Genomic DNA, 20,081 nt, shown 5'->3' on the forward strand with positions numbered 1-20,081 from the left:
ACCCTATTCTCCAGCTTGAACATCTAAAAACCTCTGCAGGAATTCTGTTCTTGGACTTCAGTTCAGCCTCTAATACGATCATCCCAGGACAGCTACACAACAACCTGCTCCAACTCAGCATGCCAACCCCACCTGCCAGGGGATCACCAGCTTCCTCACTGGCAGAGAGCAGCAGGTGAGGTTGGGAAACACCCAGATCATCAGTACAGGAGCTCCACAGGGCTGTGTTCTCTCCCCTCTGCTCTTCTCACTGTACACTAACGACTGTACCTCCACGGACCCCTCAGTCAAAAGACCAGAAATGACTTGATTTGAAAATGACAGTAATGTTGCACAACACCCGAGACGTTTTAGTGTCTCTGTTTAAATAACATTTTGTTGATTTTCTAAGTGAAAGTATTTCAACACTTCCTCTACATAGACCACCCCTCTGAACACTGCAATGCACAGACACTGTTTATTTACCAAATTCAACATATTAAAAAAATGAAACAAAAAATTTGGCCTGTGTAAAAGTTACTCCACATTTTGTATTTTATGTTTAATTTTTTCCAATATGTTAAACTCAGCAAAGAAGTAGAAATTCTGCAGAAAAACGCCACATTTAGAAGTGCTCCCTGGAGATGATGTGTTAATCTATTTTCACTTAGAAAATCAACAAAATAAAAGTCATTTGAACAGAGGTGCTCAAACTGTGCACACAACTGAATGTGAGTAAGGAAAGTAGTCGTTTTCCTCCGTCCCACTTCAGTCAGACTGAGTTCACATTGAATGGGTCATTCTGTTTTCTGTTGGACCAAAAGCATCCCAAAAAGAAAAGAACAGCTACCTGTAGAACGGGACTAAGAAGATTCCCTGTAGGAAACCCAGCAGTCCAGCTTCCCAGCTTTGGATAAGAAGCAGCTAACATGCGAGTCATTCCATTATTTTCATGATAAATGGTAATTACAGCTGTTTCTTTATGTTGCTGAGTGAAACACCCCCTTTCATCCCTCTGTCCACCTTTTGTGGCCTCTGGTCACTCCACAGGTGGAGGTTAATGAATGTAGACACAGAAAACAACTAACAATGCACTGACACGTACAGGATTAACAGAATGCCTGCATTTATGTAGCATTTCTGAACTACTTGGCAACCCTGTGAACATACTTAAAAGCCTGCCTCAGGTTGCTGGTGAACCGTGACCTTACTTCACCTCTCATCTTCTCCCATTTCTTAAACAAGCAAATGAAATACGACAAAACAGAGTTGTTGCTATTCTTTTTTATTTTTTAATAAAAATTCAAAATATTTCTGTAGTTTATCATTTATCAACAAGGAGAGCTGTAACCTTTTGGGGGCCTAGCAGGATATTTTTGGGATCCCCCAGCTTTCAAACTAATAAAACCGTCTAAATTATGCAAATTTATTACTGGCTAATTGTGCATTGATGATTGGCTGCTTGCTTGGGGTTTTAATAAGCCACAGTTTACATTACAGGTCGCTTTCTCAGCATTCCTGATCCAGAGCTCTGACTCTGTCTCAACTCAGTATTTCTTGTTTACTCAGCTAATTTCAGGCTTGTTTTAATCCACCCCTGGCGGCGGTGGAGACAGTGCTGTTCATTTGGCTGTTAAAAATACTTTATTTTCTACACATTCAGTTTGATTTCTTTGTACTTTTTCCTTTGGTAACTCCTCCTCGTGTTTCACACAGTTGTCATAAATGTCAGTGTGCATGTGCACGAGGGTTAATCCTGAGTATCTAAACCTGGACTAACAGAGAAAGTTGTTAACGACTGTTGTAAAACGAATGAACTGTAACTGTTTGTTACGCAGAAAGTCTACATTGAATGTTCATCTTCAGACAGACCCCAAATCCGCTACTCACGTTTCCAACTACAGGCCGAAATAAAAGACACAATGTTATCACCACACAAAAAAGCATATCTTTATCTTTAAGCTTTTCTCTTCATCTATTTCTTTTCTGTATTTTGGCTTTGTGAGACATGCATAATCAATCAAAAATGTCTTTGTGTGCTGTAGCATTAACATCACCCTTCACTGGAACTGAGCCCAAACCCTGAAAAACAGCCCTAGATTATCATCCCTCCTCCACCACACTTTACTGTTGGAACTGTGTATTCTGGTAGTGAGCATTTTCCCAGCATCCACCAAACCTGGAATCCTCTATCAGACTACCAGATAGCGAAGACTGATTCATTACACCAGAGAACATGTTTCTACTGTCCAGTCCAGTGGTGTTCTTTACACCTCTCCAGTCAACACTTGGCATTGCACATAGTGATCTTAGGCTTCTGTTCAGAAACCCATTTCGTGAAGCTCCTGACACTCAATTCCTGTGCTGATATTCCTTCCAGAGGCAGTTTGGAACTGAGTCTGTATGATCTACCACTTTGTGACTGAGCTATTGTTGCTCTTAGATGCTTCCATTTCACAATAAAACCACTAACGGTTGACAGGGCAGATCTAGCAGGGCAGAAAATGAAGACACTCTGGTAGGTACCGTTGTGGCAATGGTGGTATTATATTTAAAACCACTGACCTCTTAACAATGACCACTTCTACCGCCAGTGCTTGTCTATTGAGACTTCATGGCTTTGTTGCTTGACTTTATACACTTCTTAATAATTAGTGTGGCTGAACAATCTGAACTCAATAATTGGGAGAGATCTACAAATACTTGCCCATTGTCCATATAGTGTACACGGCTCTTAGGAACCAACTTAGTCCATTTCTCATCAACATGCTTGACTTGTATGAAGGTGCTGCCCTTGGAACTGGGAGCAAACCAGTGTAACCTCTACAAAGATCTGCACCAACAGCCTTTTTCATCATCATGCTGTGGAGGTCCTGCCTAATGGCTGTGAGCATCCAGCATAGATAATGAAGCTCTTAGCCCTCTAAGAAAGCCCTCCGTACTGATTATCTGTATATAGTACACGAATATATGCACTAAGAAGAGACCTTAAGTTACAGTCCCATTAGCAGACACAGTCATTCATTCACTGAAAGACTCATTTTCTGTCCATCACATCAGCAAGGAGAGTGAACTAAGACAGCCCAGAGGCCAGAGAGTGTGCAGAGCCTCTTTAGTGTATGAAAGCTCATCTTTTAGTGTCCTTAGACAATTTACAGGACTGGTCAGAAGGTTGGACCAATGCATGTTTTGCATAAAGACAGTAAGATCTAAAACTTCATAAAGGCTTTATAGATTTATTGGCTTCACTCTTATTTTAAAATAGAGAAAATAGTAAAAATTAAGTGTGTGCGTAAGTGTTAACTGCTACTGTAAATGTGGACAGGACTATTATTAGCACATCCAGATGTTTTCCATGTCAGTGGCTGCACAGATAGATGGGTCAAACGTCCACTTTTCTATCTCTCCATAGGGGTCACTGGTGTTACTGATCCTCATTGGTGTTCCACATAATAAAGGGAACACCAGAGACATTTTAATGAACAATGCATTTTACAGAATAACTGCTACAGAGCATCAAACCACATGTTGTCAATCATGGAACATCCACTAAAATATGGAATTTAATCCATTTGTGTTCTATTTTTTCACAGTTACCTCAGAATAAAGTCGGTCACACCAGTGACTTCAGCTAAAAGCTTCATATGAAATCATGAGCTGAATGAGAAAATCTCTGATAACTGAAAGACACAGTGGACTCACCATGAGCTTTTCTTCATAGATCCTCAGAAAACAGGTAAAAGAAGTCAAGTGATGTCATCAGTGTGACTTTTATTTCAAAATAAGAGATTTTTTGTTATGCAGTAACACCAGTGACACGACTCCTGGGGACAACTTTCATTATATATTTTACAATATTTATTTGGCCTTTGTTTTCTACATGTTATTTAATTTATATATTTCATAGTCATGTATAGATTATTGTAGTTAAAATAGCAAAAAAAAAAAATATGGCCTCAGCCTTCACACATGACTGTGAGGACGAGCTCTTCTGTGGTGCTTGGAATTCTAGATAATTGATTTAAATACCAATATTGCTAAATTCATGGCTGAAGAAGGTGTAACTGTTAATATAACTTATTGCTTTATTTGAAAATATAAATAAATTGCAACTCTAACATGTTTTTTAAGTGTAATATATCTCTTAATGCTAGGGACACAAAAATGGACGTTTCTGTAGAATGACCCAGATACAGATGTCTTAATATCTGTAGACGCCTGTTTATCCAATGTTTCTTATGAACATTAATAAGTAGTTTCTCACCCTTTGCTACAGAAACACACTCAACTCTTCTGGAAAGGCTTTACACTAGATGTTACATTGCTGTGAGGATTTGATTGCATTCAGTCACAAAAGCATTTGTAAGGTCACTGATGTTGGAGGATTAGCTCTGGATTACAAACCTCACTCCATCTCATTATAAAGACATTGGATCCAGAGAATGCAGTTGCACTGCTCCACAGCCCAGTGCTGGACTCTGGTATGGTGACTTGTGGTAAGTGTCCTATTCTATTGCCAGTTCTTTTCTGTGGAGATTATACAAGCTGTAGTGCGCATTTAAATGCAGTGGGTGCACATTAAAGTAGCCGAATTCAAAAAGAGAAGGGAAGGGCTGTCTGGATGCTTTTGGATGAGTAGTGTATCTTGATTGTAGATAATTAAAATTGTTTATCAGTTTGTCTGACATTGAAGAATATTTATAGTGCTTCTTCATCATGATGGATCGATCTGAATAGGTGGGGGGGCCACACTGCCCATACCACCTGACCTGCCATATTTACACTCACACTTGCCTTTAACGCCTAAAAATAGTCCGAATTCCAGGCTTCCCTTTTTTCATTGCTATTTACTCAGAGGGCTGAGTGAGAGAAGCACAATGACAGAACTAGAATGGCACTTTAGCAACTTCAGCAGATTGAATGCCTTTAGATTGAGACTCAGTTAGAGATTTTAGCATCTGGTCAACAGTATCAACCAAGCACAGACAGCAGAATTCAAAATCAGACTCTCCGATCCAAAATCAGACACCTGACAGCACTAATTAGACATATTTAGGTGTCAGAAAGATTCAGATTCATCCCTTTAGATTTAGAGCTTCTTTCAAGCTGTAACAAAGTAAATAAACCTGCTGGACCTACTAAACCACTAAAAACACACTTTAAAAGACGGTTCTTCAAGGGTTCTTTACTAAACAAAATGGTTCTATATAGAACCATGAACACTCAGAGAACCCTTTGCATGATTAAAGGGTTTTTTGGGTGAAAGGGTTCTGCAGTCTGCTGAAGATGTACCGTAGATGGTTCTACATGGAATCTGTTTGAAAAAGGCTCTATGTACCAAAAAGAGTTCTTCTATTGTAATGATAAAAGAACCTTTTTTGGTGCTATATAAAATCTTTTTTTAAAAAGTTCTATACAGAACCATCTACAGCACATTCTCCATCAATCTGAGGAATGCTTTCACACAAAGGGGTCTTTGATCGTTCATAGAACGTTTTTTTTTTTGCTAAAGAACCCTTAAAGAACCATCTTTTTTCTAGAGTGTACAACACTACAACAGTCTGTTTAATCCAGCAGTGAGCTAAAAGCTGTGCCAGAATAAAAGCTGGCCATGTCTGACATTAAGACAGCTTATCTGTTTAGTTTACCACACTTTTAAGCATTCTTGACGGTCTTTAACGTCACAAAAGTGGAGCTGGTTCCACAAACTACACTGTCAGAAATGAAGGTTCTGTTCAGGTACATTTTTCATTCATCAAGGTACAAACAGTGTAAATGTTCCCTCAAAGGTTCTACAGTGGTTTTAAGGTCTGATTGTGAACCTTAAATAAGTTTTTCCAGGTGAAAAGTTCGTATTTGTACCTTTTCATAACCGAATGTTTTAAACAGAACAGTAAAATAAAAGCCTGGAGACGAGACGGGGTGTGTGGAGTCAGTACAGCTTAGAACATATCATTTCAGTGGATTATGGTTCAGTTATGTTCCCTATTTCTGAGAGTGTACCGTAAAGAAACATGACAGATGCCGATTGTGTATGGACTGCATTTCCCATGAGTCTGTGCATAGGTGTGTAAAGATCCTCTCTGTTTAAGCCATAGTCATTCAAAAATGATATGGTGTACCTGACGTACACAAAACTTACCAACTCAGATTTATTTATAATGGTGATACGAACCAGCGGTCAGATGACTACAACACAAATATTCATTTTATTTACTAACCAAAACCACCAGTGAACATAACCCTGTCCTCTGAGTTTTTAATGTTGATGGAGGTTGATAAATATTGATAAATTTGAAAAAAAACTTGTTCCCTTCAGGGACTATTGTGCCTCTCAACACCCTGCCTTTACCTCTCTGCCATTAATGGAATTTAAAAATACATTTTAGTCCAAAACCTTTTCAAAACTATTGAAAACGATGTCTCAGACGTGAGGCAGTGTAATTATAATCATTTCATAAAATAGCTTTCAGCAAGGGAGTCTTTGGAGGCATTAAACTCTGTGGACATCTGGTTAAACACTGTGAACAACTCTGACTAAGTTTCTCTAGAACAGAGCGTTTCACACCAAACCAGTCTGAATTATGTGAGGCAAATCCAGTTCACACTGAAAACTGAACTGCAAACTGTCACTTTGCTGTATGTTTATCCATTTTGCATTTTTATTTACTTTTAGTTTTGACACGTATTATGCATTTAATGAAGAGGACAGTTCTTCTCTGCCTCCCCTAAATCTACACCTGTGAATCTGAATGTGACAAAATTTTGAAATGCTTAAGTTACTTTGAAACAACTACAATAAACATCTAATAATAATGTAAATGTGATAAATAAAATATATAAAATGCTTATACTAATAATATGATTTTGTCTGAAATCATATTTCAAACCTGGAAATTGAAAAAAAGCCTGATATGTTCTTTTTGTTGTTTATAGTCCACGCCTGTGTGAATTGTTTGTGTATTCAGTTTATTATAATAAATCACTCTGAATTTTTCCAACATGATCCAATTTAATTGAATCATTGTGAGATCTGAGACTTTCTGATTCACGGAGTCATTTGGTGAAGAATCATAAGTGTACTGAATCATTATGAGGTCAGAGATTTACAGTGCTACTACGTTCACATGTCAAACCTGAGGAATTACAAACGTGCTCAAACAGTCACTGATGGTGTGTGAAAGTACATAAAAGCTCATCATGCAGATATACATGTACACACACCTCCCAGTGACAGTCCCACATCGTTCACTCAGTTTATTCCTTATGAAGGTTTAAAGGACCCGCATACTGGATAATCACAGTTTACTCACGTTTTTCTTTTAATTGTTTTAATAAAAGTGTTTCATGCAGTATATATATAAGTATATAAGCACTGTAAAGTCTCAAACCTCAGTTCCCAGTCCATACTGTTATACGTATGTCTGGTCAAATGATGTGTTTTGTTGATTTTTTTAACACACTTCTACTTTACTGCAAATTTTAGTGCACAATTTCAATTGATGATCTAGGTGAACGTAAAATATGAAATAACTTAACTTTGCACAACTTTTTCTTTTTCCCAAAATGCTAAATTCAGCAAATAAACATTAATAATCATATTTTCTCTTCGCTACGAAAATCAACAAAACATAATTTCAGTTAGGGTGCCCAAACTTTTGCATATGACCATAAACTAATCTGCCAAAACAGCCCATTTTGACTTCAACAGTTTTTTGTGATGTCATGACAAACAAACAAGGCAGGTACATATACACACCTGTTCAGTTTCAACTGGAACTCTACTTCAACTGGAATTGCTTTCGGCCAATCAGAATAGGGGTCGTTTACATATATCAGTCTTGAAGACATAGTAATAACAACAGAGAGAGGTTGAAAAATGGTCACGTAAAAATAAACTGTGACTGTTTTTGGTAAGTGTGTTTTATGCCCTATCAACTTATTATTTGTCCATATTATTAATCCAAATAACTTAAAATGTAAAGGCAGCCCAGACAATAACTTTTTAAACTCAAAACGCCAATTGGCTTTTACAGCGTCGTAGTCAGAGAAAAAAATCAGATATTTCACTATTATATCATCATACTAAATAAGGTCTTCCAGCAGCTTTCAGTCTAATCTTTATCTGATTAACTCAGTGTGCTCCATTCAGAAATGACTGGTTGTCATTAATTCCTACTTCTCTTACATGCCAACCAATAAACATGCAGTCTAAAAGCTTCTTTAACACAGTCACAGCTGCAAAAACAGCCAAAGGACCCGGATCCTTTTTCAAGGCATTTTATTGCACAAGAATATGAAAATGTAAGAAATACAAGAAGTAGAAAAAATAAGACTACACTACTTTCATTAAATAAGTGAAACGTTATGCTGTAACACAAGAAAAAAAAACATTACAGTTCATTTAAATTCCAGACTGATTTAGGTTTAAGTGCATGCTTTCAAAACGACAAGTAACAGTTCCAAAACAGTCTGCCATACGGATCAGGGCGCCATTTTACGTGAAGGCAAAGGAAACGTGGGTTTGCATATTGAATCGGTAAAAGTGAAGACATTCCTTTGTCATTTGGAAGAGGGATGAGGGTCTAGCAGCCGGTGCAGGCGGCAAAAGCACAGATCTCGCACACGTCCATGGGCATGGCAGCTGAGGAGGAAAAATATGGAAAAATAATCAGACAATGCTGCATAGAGTCAGCAGTGAATGTGCTTATAAAGGGAGACTGCCATGAATTTCTATATGCAACTTAGTTATTAATATTAAGACTTATTATTCAGGACTATATTCTAGTATTTATGCAATATAGACAATGCAAATGATTTTATTTTTCAGTCTAAAAATGTATTTCATGTGGTAACAAGCTGTGTACATGATTTTTAGCCTCTATTTCAGTCAACCTCTGCTTTTTCCATCTTACAGCACTAAAGTTTGGACTATTTGGAGTAATGTTACTCCTGTTGGACTCAACTGGACTAACTGGAGTACCTGTAATGTTTCAACCTAACCTATATGTGTAGAGTGAATTGTCGTGGATGTTAATTTTGATTTTTTCCTAAACTTAGAAGCTAAGCAAAACTTTGTTGACTCAAACTAGACTCATAATAGAAGCCAATGGGCAGCTGCCTCAGAATTTTTGGTTCCAATTGCTTAGAATTTAAGGGCTTAATGTTCCTCCCAGCACTGTTGCTCACCTAGTCTGGAGAAGACCAAGCTGGACCCACTTTGGTTGCATATGGGTACAAACTCCTGCGGCAGGGTTGGATTGGCGCAGACAGAGGCATAGCTGGTCGTGGCCAGGCGAGGGCTCTTCTGCTGGGTGGCAGAGCTGCTGTCCAACAAACCCTGAAGGACTTTCACTGATTCAGCTGAGAAGAAATATTCACCATCCTGGAGGAACAAGAGCACAGCGACTGATTTAGGAGTCGAAGCCCCTGAGAAGGTGGCCTATTAACAGCTAAACTGTCTCGGTCTCAGTTGAAAAGAAGGAGGTCGAAATGTAAAGCAGTCTTTTCTAGTGGGGACACAACACGGAGGTCTGTAGTTAAAGAACAGGGCAATTGAATTTAAGCGGGCAATAACTACTCAGTTACTTGTGTGGCTGTTGTTTGTAGGCAGGATTGTAATAATTCACAAATTCTGTTTTTATAAGTCTTCACAGGTTGTTGACATAGAAGCCAAAAGATGATGAGATCAGTTCAAATTCATACTGGAACTCATAAAATAAAGGTTAGAACTTGCCTGGACTTGGACGGCCTCAGAGAAAAGGACCAGAGTGGCGAAAAGCAAAGCAGCAGAGACGACAGCCTTCATGTTGAGGTTGTGAAATAAGTCGTTCCCAGGTGTTCTCCAGGTGCTCTTCAGGTGATCCTCAGGTGTTTTCACCTCAGTGTTATGCCCTACTTCTCTCACCGGTGCTCCTTATAAAGGATTCACACTTCAGGCCATATCACAGTCCAGCCACTCACATCCGAGAGTCTGTCTCTCTGTAGTTAATGAACAAACACACTCAGCTTTACAGCACCATAAAAGTAAATTCATAAATTCTGGCTGACCTCATCCAACGTGTGATGTCCACACTTTATTTTCCTTTTTTTATGGATCCGTGGTCGGGGCTGCCTGGTGGTATACCTCGCCTCTACTGAGGGTTAATTAGTAACCCCAGCAAAAGTGCACAAAGGTGGCTTTGTTGTTTGAGTGAGTGAAGCTTGAAGTACGTCAAAACAATTGTATGAATCACGTACAAATGCAGACTGTATTTTTTATTATTAACTAAAAGGTTAAGAGGTTTTTACTGAACACAATACAGGAAACCGATGAAATAATGGAAACACTTACAGTGGGAAATATGAATAACATTTAACGAAGCAATTACTGAAATTGGTTTTGTGTCATGTATGAAAAGCCCTATTTAAAACATCTCTAAAGTGATGGGAAAGGTTTTTGTCCAGCATGATAATTTTAGAGACAGCGTTTTCTACAGTCATTCATAAATCACCAAGGATTATTAGGAAGTTATGCTTTGTTTTGTGAGTTTTTTATTCTGAATATCATTGAACCTTTTACAGCTGCAGACCAGGAGCATCTATAGTTTTAATCTCAACCAAAAGGTAGAGAGGTTTGTTACTGAATATATACAAGAAATGGCCAAAATAATGGAAACGCTTGAAATAATGATTCATGTGAATTAAATAAAATAGTTCAAAACACCTTTCACTTAGCAATGACTGTACTTGATTCAGTCGTAAGTATCAAATTCAACGGTTTGAAGGGTCTCTAACACAGGGGTGTCCAAAGTCTGGCCCCAGGGCCAAATGCAGCCCTCAGACAGATTTTAATTTGGCCCATGGCTTCTGTTGGTAGTTTCACCAGATGGTGGCAGCATTTTTGCAAAATTACAAAGTAATGTGCTGCACTTTGGCAACAAAGTTAGCTAAAGTTTGAAAGCCTTGCTGAACGACATTTAATCAAGACTACAGCCATAAAGCTCAAACTGAACAAGCAGCGATTTTGGCGAGATGGGAAATTAAACACTTTCTCCATCGAGAGCCGCAGTAAATGCACGTCTCATATGTCAAAAGACTGGAATGAATTCAATATCAATAGATATTACAAAACATATCCAGGGAAATTCAGAGAAACTAAGGCAACTGAAAGCTACCAGGGTCTCCCAGCACCAACGTCCTATCAGAGCAAATTCAGTAGTTAGTTCAGTAGTAAATATTAAGCTTTTAGGGTTGAATAACAATGTGCTGCATTTATTTGACATGTGAAGAACATCATCTAACAAAACCAAAAATACACGTTTAGTCATTAGTAATTATGGTAACACTTTCTTTGAATGTCACCTTTATAAGCATCTATAAACACATTCATAACTTGTTATAATGCATTCATAATGCATTATAAACATGGCTATAAATATTTATAAATATGCATTATACGTTATAGCCATGTTTATTATGCATTATGAATTGTTAACATAATACATTATAAGCTGATCATAACAAATTATAAGAGCTCATAAGTTGTATTTGTCCGCTCTAAGTAAAGTGAAGCGTACTGTACTAAAGCCTCCTCCAGTGTTCAGAGTGAGGCTTCAAGTTGAAGTATTTACTGAAGGATTTACTGAAACACTAAAACATTCACAGTAAAGCACATTACAGGCTTCAAATGTCAGAGTTTAAACTAGAGCTGCATCAGTGTTTTACCCAATGTGGGAAAGGTAATGTTCACCACCGTTAGCTTGGTATTTGTCTTTACTTTACGCTCTCCAAGCTGGGACTGACTTCTTTGTCACTGACATTATAACATGTTATTAACACTATTTATAATGCATCATATGAACAATTCCTAATGCATAATAAACATGGCTATAAAGTGTAATTCAGTGTAATTCTTTTTTAATAAATATTTATAACCATGTGTATAATGCCTTATGAATACATTATAACATGTTATAAATGTGTTTATAAATGCTTACAAAGGTGACATTCATAGAAAGTGTTACCGTAATTATTAGTATTTCTACACTATTAGTATTTTTTATTTAGTAGTTATTAGTATTTTTTATTTAGTCTCATAAATGATATTTTTGAACAGGTAAGCACTTGAGCAGGATTATACTAAATGCATTAGACATGTTATGTTATTACTCTCTACCGTTATGTTATTACTCTTATTTATAACAATTTGATTATCTGTCCTGTGTGCTTAGCTATCCCAACTACTCTTAGCAGTCCAACGATAAAAGAAGCCTTTTGCATCTTTTATACAGTAGGAAACACGGCAGCACAGCTAAAAAAGCTCTGGTTCTATAAAATTTATAGAATTTTGAAAGCTTAATATTTTGAATCATTTGTAAATAATATTCCAGCCCTCGGGTTTTTTCCATGGTATGATCTGGTTCTCTTTGTAAAACGTTTGGACACTCCTGCTCTACCATGACAGGAGAAGTCTCGAGAACGAGCTCTCAAAGAATCTCTTATGAGAGTCATCAACAAATTACGCTTTGGTTTTGATGCCATTTATTCTGTCAGCCTTCGTTTTTCTGTTCCTTGTCGAGTTATAATGAATATATTACTATTATAATCAATAAGAAATCCATAATCATATACTAAAAAGTTGATTGACAAAAGTGTATTAATCCTCTCACTAAGGATAGGCCATGCTGTGTGTAGGTTAGGGGATTTTGCATGGGAAAGTCCCTGAAGTTCAGAAGCATCTAGAAGCTAGTGTACTTTGTTGCAAGGACAAGCTGACCCGTGAGAAGGGAGGTAAGCTGATAGGGAACCAGACAGTATCAGTGTTGGAACCAGTTTAAAAAGACAAAATTTAATTAAAAACCTTGAAAGGATGGGGGCAGCTTGGGATAGCTGAGCATGCAAGTTTTAAAAAAAAATCAAGGACGTGTGCGGTCAGAAATGAGGGTTTCCAACTGGAGTGTAAGGATGGGAAATAATAGGAACCAAAGTGAACTGAGAAAAGGTGAGAGGGAGGGGGCGATTACTTCATCGCCCCCAAACAGGGTATAAAAAATGATGTTTCTGTAATGTACTTTGCATTTGGCTGTCCGGGAGCCATCTTGCCACCTGAAGCTCAATAAATGAAGAGGGCCTTTTCCTTCCTTCAAAAGAACTTAACGGCTGAAGTCTTTTATTCAACTTTCTTTTATTTTTGACTGAACTTTATTTTATTTTGCGTTTATGACGAGAACAAACAATTAGATTAATTAAAGAACTGAAACATAGTTATAGAACAGATTAGTATAATTTTATCCATATGTTGGGGCTCTGAGCGAGCGGGAATCACACCTAGTCCCGACAGTTTAGTGAGAAATGCTTCATTCTAGAGCAGCTTAATGATGCATAGCTGTTCACAGTGTGAGTGAACCAGATGTCTGAAGTCTTTAATGCCTCCAGAGAGATATTACCTGAAATGGTTATGAATACCTGCCTGTTGCCTGAGACATTGTTTTTATGTTAGATGTTTGCTAAAAGAAATTGTGGCGCACCTTCAGGGAGTCCAGAGTCCAGAGCTCAACATCACCGAATGTGATTACTTCATTTGTGAGCTGCAGGAAATGCAACCAACTTCTAAGACTGAACTTTGGAGATGTGGAAAAACATCCCTGATTTTTTTTAAACTTCCATGCAGAACAAAACTAAAATAAGACTCCCAAACAAATAAAAGCTGTAAAAAAGACAGTCTTTAAACACAATACTGGAAAACATCATATTTTTGGAGATTTTTTGTGTAAATATCTGTCAAACATGTGTCTGTTAAACACATCTGCTTCTTCCTGACACTGAAAAAATAATAACTTGGACTTAACAGCTGGAAATTGACCAGTAATGAAATAAATGGAAGGTTGTGTCTGACTTTTACAAAGTACTGTATAATTTTCACAAGGCACGTTTAGGATCACTGGTCGTTTTGAACCGTAAATTAAACGTCTGTATTTGCATTGTAGACATCGAGACTGTTGGTCTGTATCATCGTTGTCCGCAGTCTCAAGAGGTTAGCCAGTCTGTATTGCACCACTTTTTGAAAAATGCCTTTAAATGACTCTGTTTACATCTCAGTGATTTAGTTATGCAGAAATGTAGAAAAACCCATGGAATTTCCAACAACAAAACTCTCCCACAACACATTTTACAGTTTGATGGTAGAAATTACGACGTCAGCTCAAGCAATGAAACTGCCCTGTTAAGACACGGACACGTCACCCGCTCAGGCACCAACAAATCACTCAGTGATCACTCACGCCCTGTGGACAGAGGGCACTCATCACACGGATTCAGGTAGCACTGCTGTGCCTGAGACTCCACACACACTACCATCACACTACCACATCAGTGTCACTGCTGCGCTGAGAATGGTCCACCACTCACATAATATCTGGTCAGTGGTGGTCCTGCGGTGGTCTCTTTGATGGATAGATGAGAATGGGGCTTCAGTCAGTAATTGTAAAGCACCTGCATGGTAGGTGTTTCTGACAAAAAGACCAGTAACTGTGTGTAGAATGGTATAGTAATCTCTCTTTTTGCATCTTTTATATTATTTTTATGCTTCATTTGCTGAAAAGTTTCCCCGACTTTAACAGTGTGATCCTGGGTGATCCTGGCATTTTAAACATAAAGGCTGTTTTGTGTATGCAGGGGTTAGAGGGCCCCTCTTGATACCTTAAAGCCCAGGACTCCAATTCCCAGAACTCCTTGCTGCATCACATGACTATAGACTCTCACTAATCCAATTATCAGCACTCCTCATCTCCAGAACGTTGATTACTCTCACACCTGTTCTTATTTCCTTTGTTGGTCAGTCTAGTATTTCAGCCTGGGCTTCAGGACAGGTTATTTGTGAACTGTCGTCTCCTTGTTGAGCAGACCGAGTTTAGGTCACTGTTTTTTGACTTTGTGCTTCTGTTTATCGCCTGTGATTTTGGATCAACCCTTTGATATTAAACTCAAGCCTCATCTGTGAGCGTCTGGTTCTGTCTGCCACCGTTACACACAGACGGTTAAGGACACCTGGCTTCACATGAATGCTTTATTTACTTATTATACATCAGTTAGTTCCGGCCACGCGAGCTGATTGGTTGAGAGGTGTTCTAACTGTGCTGTTATTTCACCATAACATCACGGGTTTATCACAAACACTGTATCACTCCACTGAGACACCGTTGCTAAGCAACGACTTTAACAGCTGTAGGAGACGCTCAAGACATTTGAACGTTTTTACTTCTTACTTTGCCACAAACAGAAAATGGACACTTTTAAGATCACATTTGACCGACAGCCGATTTGGTCAGACTCTGAAGATGAGACGACACTAAATTCCCAAACTGTCATCACCACTGAGCAGCTTTTCAGTCGGCAGCTGAGACAGAAGAACAGCTAAACAACCTGGAATCAGCCAGAAACAAATGATAGAAAGCAGTGATTTATGTGTGTCAGTGTGCTTGCAGTCATTTCCATCATCTAAAAGTAGTTTGGATAATCTACACTAAATCAAGTGTGTTGCTGATGGAACTGAACAAATCCAGGTGATCCAGGAGAAATCTGGAACCAACTTTGTTCTTCAGACTAGCTCACAAGATATCTGCTATTTTTTTAAAGATCATCTTGTCTTTGCAGTATTTTTATCGTGTTCACCTTTGCTTTCATCACAGCTTCCCTTCTTTTCAGGAGTCTTGCTGTCAGTTTTTCAAAGTAATCTGCAGGGATATTTTCCACACCTCCAAAGTTCAGTCTTAGACTGACCTCTGACCATCCAAGCATTCCCAAACACAGTCAGGCTCAGTCATTATAATCTTACTCCACACTTCAGATGTCCGGTTTCCAAATGTTCTTCTTTTTTGTCTGTTTCCTTTTCTCAGTAGACGCTGAGTCGTCTTCTCACTGTGGAAGGCTGAACAGAAACACCTGTGGATGTTTTCAGATCTGAAGCAAAAGTGGAGGTGGATTTTCTTCCATCTCTCTAAGATGGAAGTTTGAAGCACTGCATGTTTTGCACAATTGTTTTATCGATTCTATCGTTTATCATTTTTTGAACTCCAGTAAAAACTCTTTTGATCTTTCCTCTTCCTTATGCTTATTATCCTTTATCTAATCTCCTTCAAGAATATCTTCTTTAGTCTTTTTAGATGCACAGGAGAAAGAAATGTATGAGGCAGCTGAGGTGTGTTTGGGTAGCTGCTTGTATGAAAGCTCTTTTAAAGGGGAGCATAATGTCAGTAACTCTTTTGGAAGCAGCTTTTGTTGGGAGGACATCTGTTGGCTGTAACCCGGCAGGATAAAAGTGTTTAAGTGCACAAAAGTGAAGAGTGGAGAAATGAAATACTGGCCTTATATTTACTTTAATATATTGTTGGGTGGTTTTGTGTAATTTTCTGTTAAATATACAGCTCTGTTCAAAAATTCTGGGCATATGAGAAAATTACATTCAAAAAAGCTGTTTATCTGGTCAGAAAGTGTTTATTTGATCAGAGAAATATTAGAATAAATACAAATAACAGTACAGTAAGCGGTAATTTTATGTGTGGCAATGTATTCATTTAACAATTTCCGAACCTTTACTAGTGTCAACCAATCATGATTTGTAGTTTTCATCAAATACCTGGTTCGACTAATCAGTGCTTCACTATTTTAAATCAAGTTGAAGTGAAATTGAAAGTAGCATTTTGGAGTCAGAAGAAAAAAAAAAACACACTATAATATGATGTCCATCCACTGCTGTGAGGTGGTCATTTAATAGTCAGAGGTGTGGAGTCAGATATCACAGAATGTTTTCGACCACGTCATACATCTTTATGTGTTGACGTCACATGCAGACTCTAAAAGACTCAGTGTTCAGGTCTTAAATGCAAAATCAACGTTACACTGATCAGGATATAATGAGAATAGTAGGTGCTTCACTCAAATCCTCAGATGACATCATTCACCAGACTTTGAGTTTTCCTTGAATTCTCACACTCGCAATCATCAGATTCATCCACTCGGGGTCTGAAGCACAACCGACATTAAGAAGTGTTTTTCCACATTTTACATGTAGTTACACATTTCCACCAAAGAGGTCTCCAAATCCCCAAAACTTACACAGTGCAGCTTTTTTATTTTACATTACATTTATTTACATTTTTTTATAGCAGTTCTAGTCTAATTTGCTTTGCATAATGTCTGGTTTTTCAAGGGATATCTACATCACAGTACATTATAAACAGAGAGAAATGTCAACTGGGTTAGAAAAATTTTAAAAGGTGAGCCTGGCAAACCCTAATCATTTGAAATTCAACCGCATTTCCAAAAAAAATTGTGACGCTGTGAAAAATGTAAATAAAAACTAAATGCAATGATGTGCAAATCATTTAAACCCTATATTTAATTGAAAATGCTTCAAAGACAACATATCAAATTTCTAAACTGAGAATTTGTATTGTTTTTTGAAAAATATTTGCCCGTTTTGAGTTTGATGCCAGAAACACGTTCCAAAAAAAGTTGGGACGGGGGCAACAAAAGACTGGTAAAGTTGTGTAATGCTAAAAAAAAAAACACCTGGTGGTTGATTGGCAACAGGTCAGTAACATGATTGGGTATAAAAAAGCATCTCAGAGAGGCGGAGTCTTTCAAAACTTTCACCACTCTGTGAGAGACTGCATGGGCAAATAGTGCAACAATTCAAGAATAACATTTCTTAATGTAAAATAGCAAAGAACTTTTGCTTTTCATCATCTTCGGTACATAATATCATTAAAAGATTCAGAGAATCTGGAGAAATCTCTGTATGTAAGGGACAAGACCAAAAACCAGTATTTGCTGGCTGTGATCTTTGGGCCCTCAGACAGCACTGCATTAAAAACAGACATGATTCTGTAGTGGAAATCACTGCATGGGCTCAGAAACACTTCTGAAAACTGTGAACTGTGTCTGTGAACACAGTTCATCACTGCATCCACAAATGCTAATTAAAACTCTAAAATGCAAAGAAGAAACCACATATAAACAGGATCCAGAAACGCTGCCACCTTCTCTGGGCCTGAGCTCATTTAAAACGGACTGAGGTGAAGTGGAAAAGTGTCCTGTGGTCTGACGAATCAACATTTGAAATTCTTTTTGGAAATCATGGACACTGTGACCTCTGGGCTAAAGACCACTCAGCTTGTTATCAGTGCACAGATCAAAAGCCAGTATTCACAATGGTATAGGGGGGGCATTAGTGCACATGGCATGGGTGACTGGCACATCTGTGAAGGCACCATTAATGCTGAACATTATATGTGTTTTGTTATATACATCCAGACGACGTCTTTTTCAGGGAAGGCCTTGATTATTTCAGCAAGACAATGTAAAACCACATTCTGCATGTATTACAGCAGCATGGCTTTGTAGTAAAAGAGTCCGGGTGCTTAACTGACCTGTCTGCAGTCCAGACCTGTCACCACTGAAAACATTTGGCGCATTATGAAATGAAAAATATGACAAATGAGCCCCTGAACTGTTGAGCAGCTGAAATCCTGTATCAAACAAGAACAGAAAACATTTCACTTTCTAAACTACAGCAGTGTCTCCTCAGTTCACAAACTCTTACAGAGTGTTGTTAAAGAAGAGGTGATGAAACTCAGTGGGAAACAGGCCAAGTGTTGTTGGCATCAAATAAAATAAAAATAAAAAATAAAATTTTTCAGTTCCAACATTTGATTTGTCGTCTTTGTACTATTTTCAATGAAATATAGGGTTTAAATGATTTGCACATCATTGAATTTTGTTTTTATTTACATTTTGCACAGCGTCCCCACTTTTTTAGGAAATGGGGCTGTATTTGTTCTACAATATGCAATAATTTGCTTTTGAGTTAAAAGCCCATTATGCATTGTTGTTTGACTGCAGGTGGGTAGGAAACCTGCAGCCCTCATAATAAACTCAATGCATTGTCATATATAGAATCTTAAAGATATTCACTGCTGATTGCATATAGATAATGTCCTTAGAACCAACTGTTCTCATTGTCCTGTCAGAGTATACTTGCGAGGCCACTGTATGGACAGTTTCACAATATCTCCTTCCCACTTTCAAGCACGAAGCGTAATTTACGCCTGTAAAAAAATCCCAGTTTAATTTTTAATCTCTGTCAGTTGACGTTCATTACATTACAGCTCGTAATCCATCCAGATGTCAAATAGCATCTCCTTATACAAACATCATCAGATACAGTATCTTTGTATGAAGGAACACTTTCAGTTTAAGCACTTCACCCAGGAATAACCTGCAAAATGTTTGACTATTAAAAGTGCATTTAATCTGTCGTGCTTTTAGTGTTTCCATAAACGTGGAAAAAAAACCCTCAGCAGGACCTCACAGTAGAAGATGATACATTTGACTAAAGTCTGTTTGCTTTAAATGATCTTAAACTTTAATTATTGTTAGTTTATTAAAACAAATAAACATTGCATTTTGTCAGTAACAAAGCAATTACTTTAGCCGAATGTTTCAGCAGTGACTGTTTTGGTAGTGACAATGTTAAGCATAACTTAAAATGCTAGCCAGTTCATTACACACAAACAGTTTTGAACAGTTATGCACACATAAAGTCAGAATATTTTTAATTTAAACGCAAAAAAAAGTTTGCAAAAAATGTTTCGGTGGTGACAATTCTCAATGTTACTAAATGATTTTTAGACTTTGGGACACAATACTGGGGTCTAAATGCTCATCATGTGGCCATGACGGACATAACTACCAGAAAGGCCACAGAGGGCATTTTGACCATTTGAATTTTGCATGCTTATATACACCAAAAACAAAGAATAATTAAAAAAAAAATAAATAAATGTTGGGATATGTCACAAGAAATATCATAATGAAAAATTTAGATAAATTTAATTTATTTCTGCTATATAACAATACTAGTGGTAGACAACAGAGGCTTTATATATTTCTGATTTAATTTATGTCTGATATAATACATTTTTCTGATAGAAAAATATTAAAAATAGAAAAGCATTGCTTCAAATGAATCACTTTCATAGCCAACAAAGCGTTTCTGTTGTGTTCTGGAAGCTTTTAATGCAGTGAAAAGGTTGTGTTTTTACTGCTAATCTGTCTCAGAG

The 20,081-nt window shown here is 37.6% G+C and overlaps 1 protein-coding gene across 1 annotated transcript; it reads right to left on the reverse strand.

Annotated features, from left to right (window-relative positions):
* Window positions 1–8,243: 8,243 nt before the first annotated feature.
* Window positions 8,244–9,818, reverse strand: si:ch211-220m17.5 (guanylin family protein). Its single transcript, XM_036559521.1, has 3 exons — window positions 9,716–9,818; window positions 9,169–9,364; window positions 8,244–8,623 (listed from the first exon to the last, which is right to left on the reverse strand). The coding sequence occupies exons 1-3, from the start codon at window positions 9,785–9,787 to the stop codon at window positions 8,565–8,567; spliced, it is 327 nt and encodes a 108-aa protein (XP_036415414.1). The 5' UTR covers window positions 9,788–9,818; the 3' UTR covers window positions 8,244–8,564.
* Window positions 9,819–20,081: the final 10,263 nt, after the last annotated feature.

Source organism: Colossoma macropomum, unplaced genomic scaffold (assembly GCF_904425465.1).
Source record: "Colossoma macropomum unplaced genomic scaffold, Colossoma_macropomum, whole genome shotgun sequence".
In the NCBI taxonomy this organism is placed as follows: domain Eukaryota; kingdom Metazoa; phylum Chordata; class Actinopteri; order Characiformes; family Serrasalmidae; genus Colossoma; species Colossoma macropomum.

Excerpts from the sequence above, each read along its gene's own strand:
- si:ch211-220m17.5 (XM_036559521.1), bottom strand. The coding sequence starts at position 9,787 with ATGAAGGCTGTCGTCTCTGCTGCTTTGCTTTTCGCCACTCTGGTCCTT. Across the intron at positions 9,365-9,715 it reads CTGAGGCCGTCCAAGTCCAG|GATGGTGAATATTTCTTCTC; the intron begins GCAAGTTCTAAC and ends TTGTTCCTCCAG. Across the intron at positions 8,624-9,168 it reads CTTGGTCTTCTCCAGACTAG|CTGCCATGCCCATGGACGTG; the intron begins GTGAGCAACAGT and ends TTTCCTCCTCAG.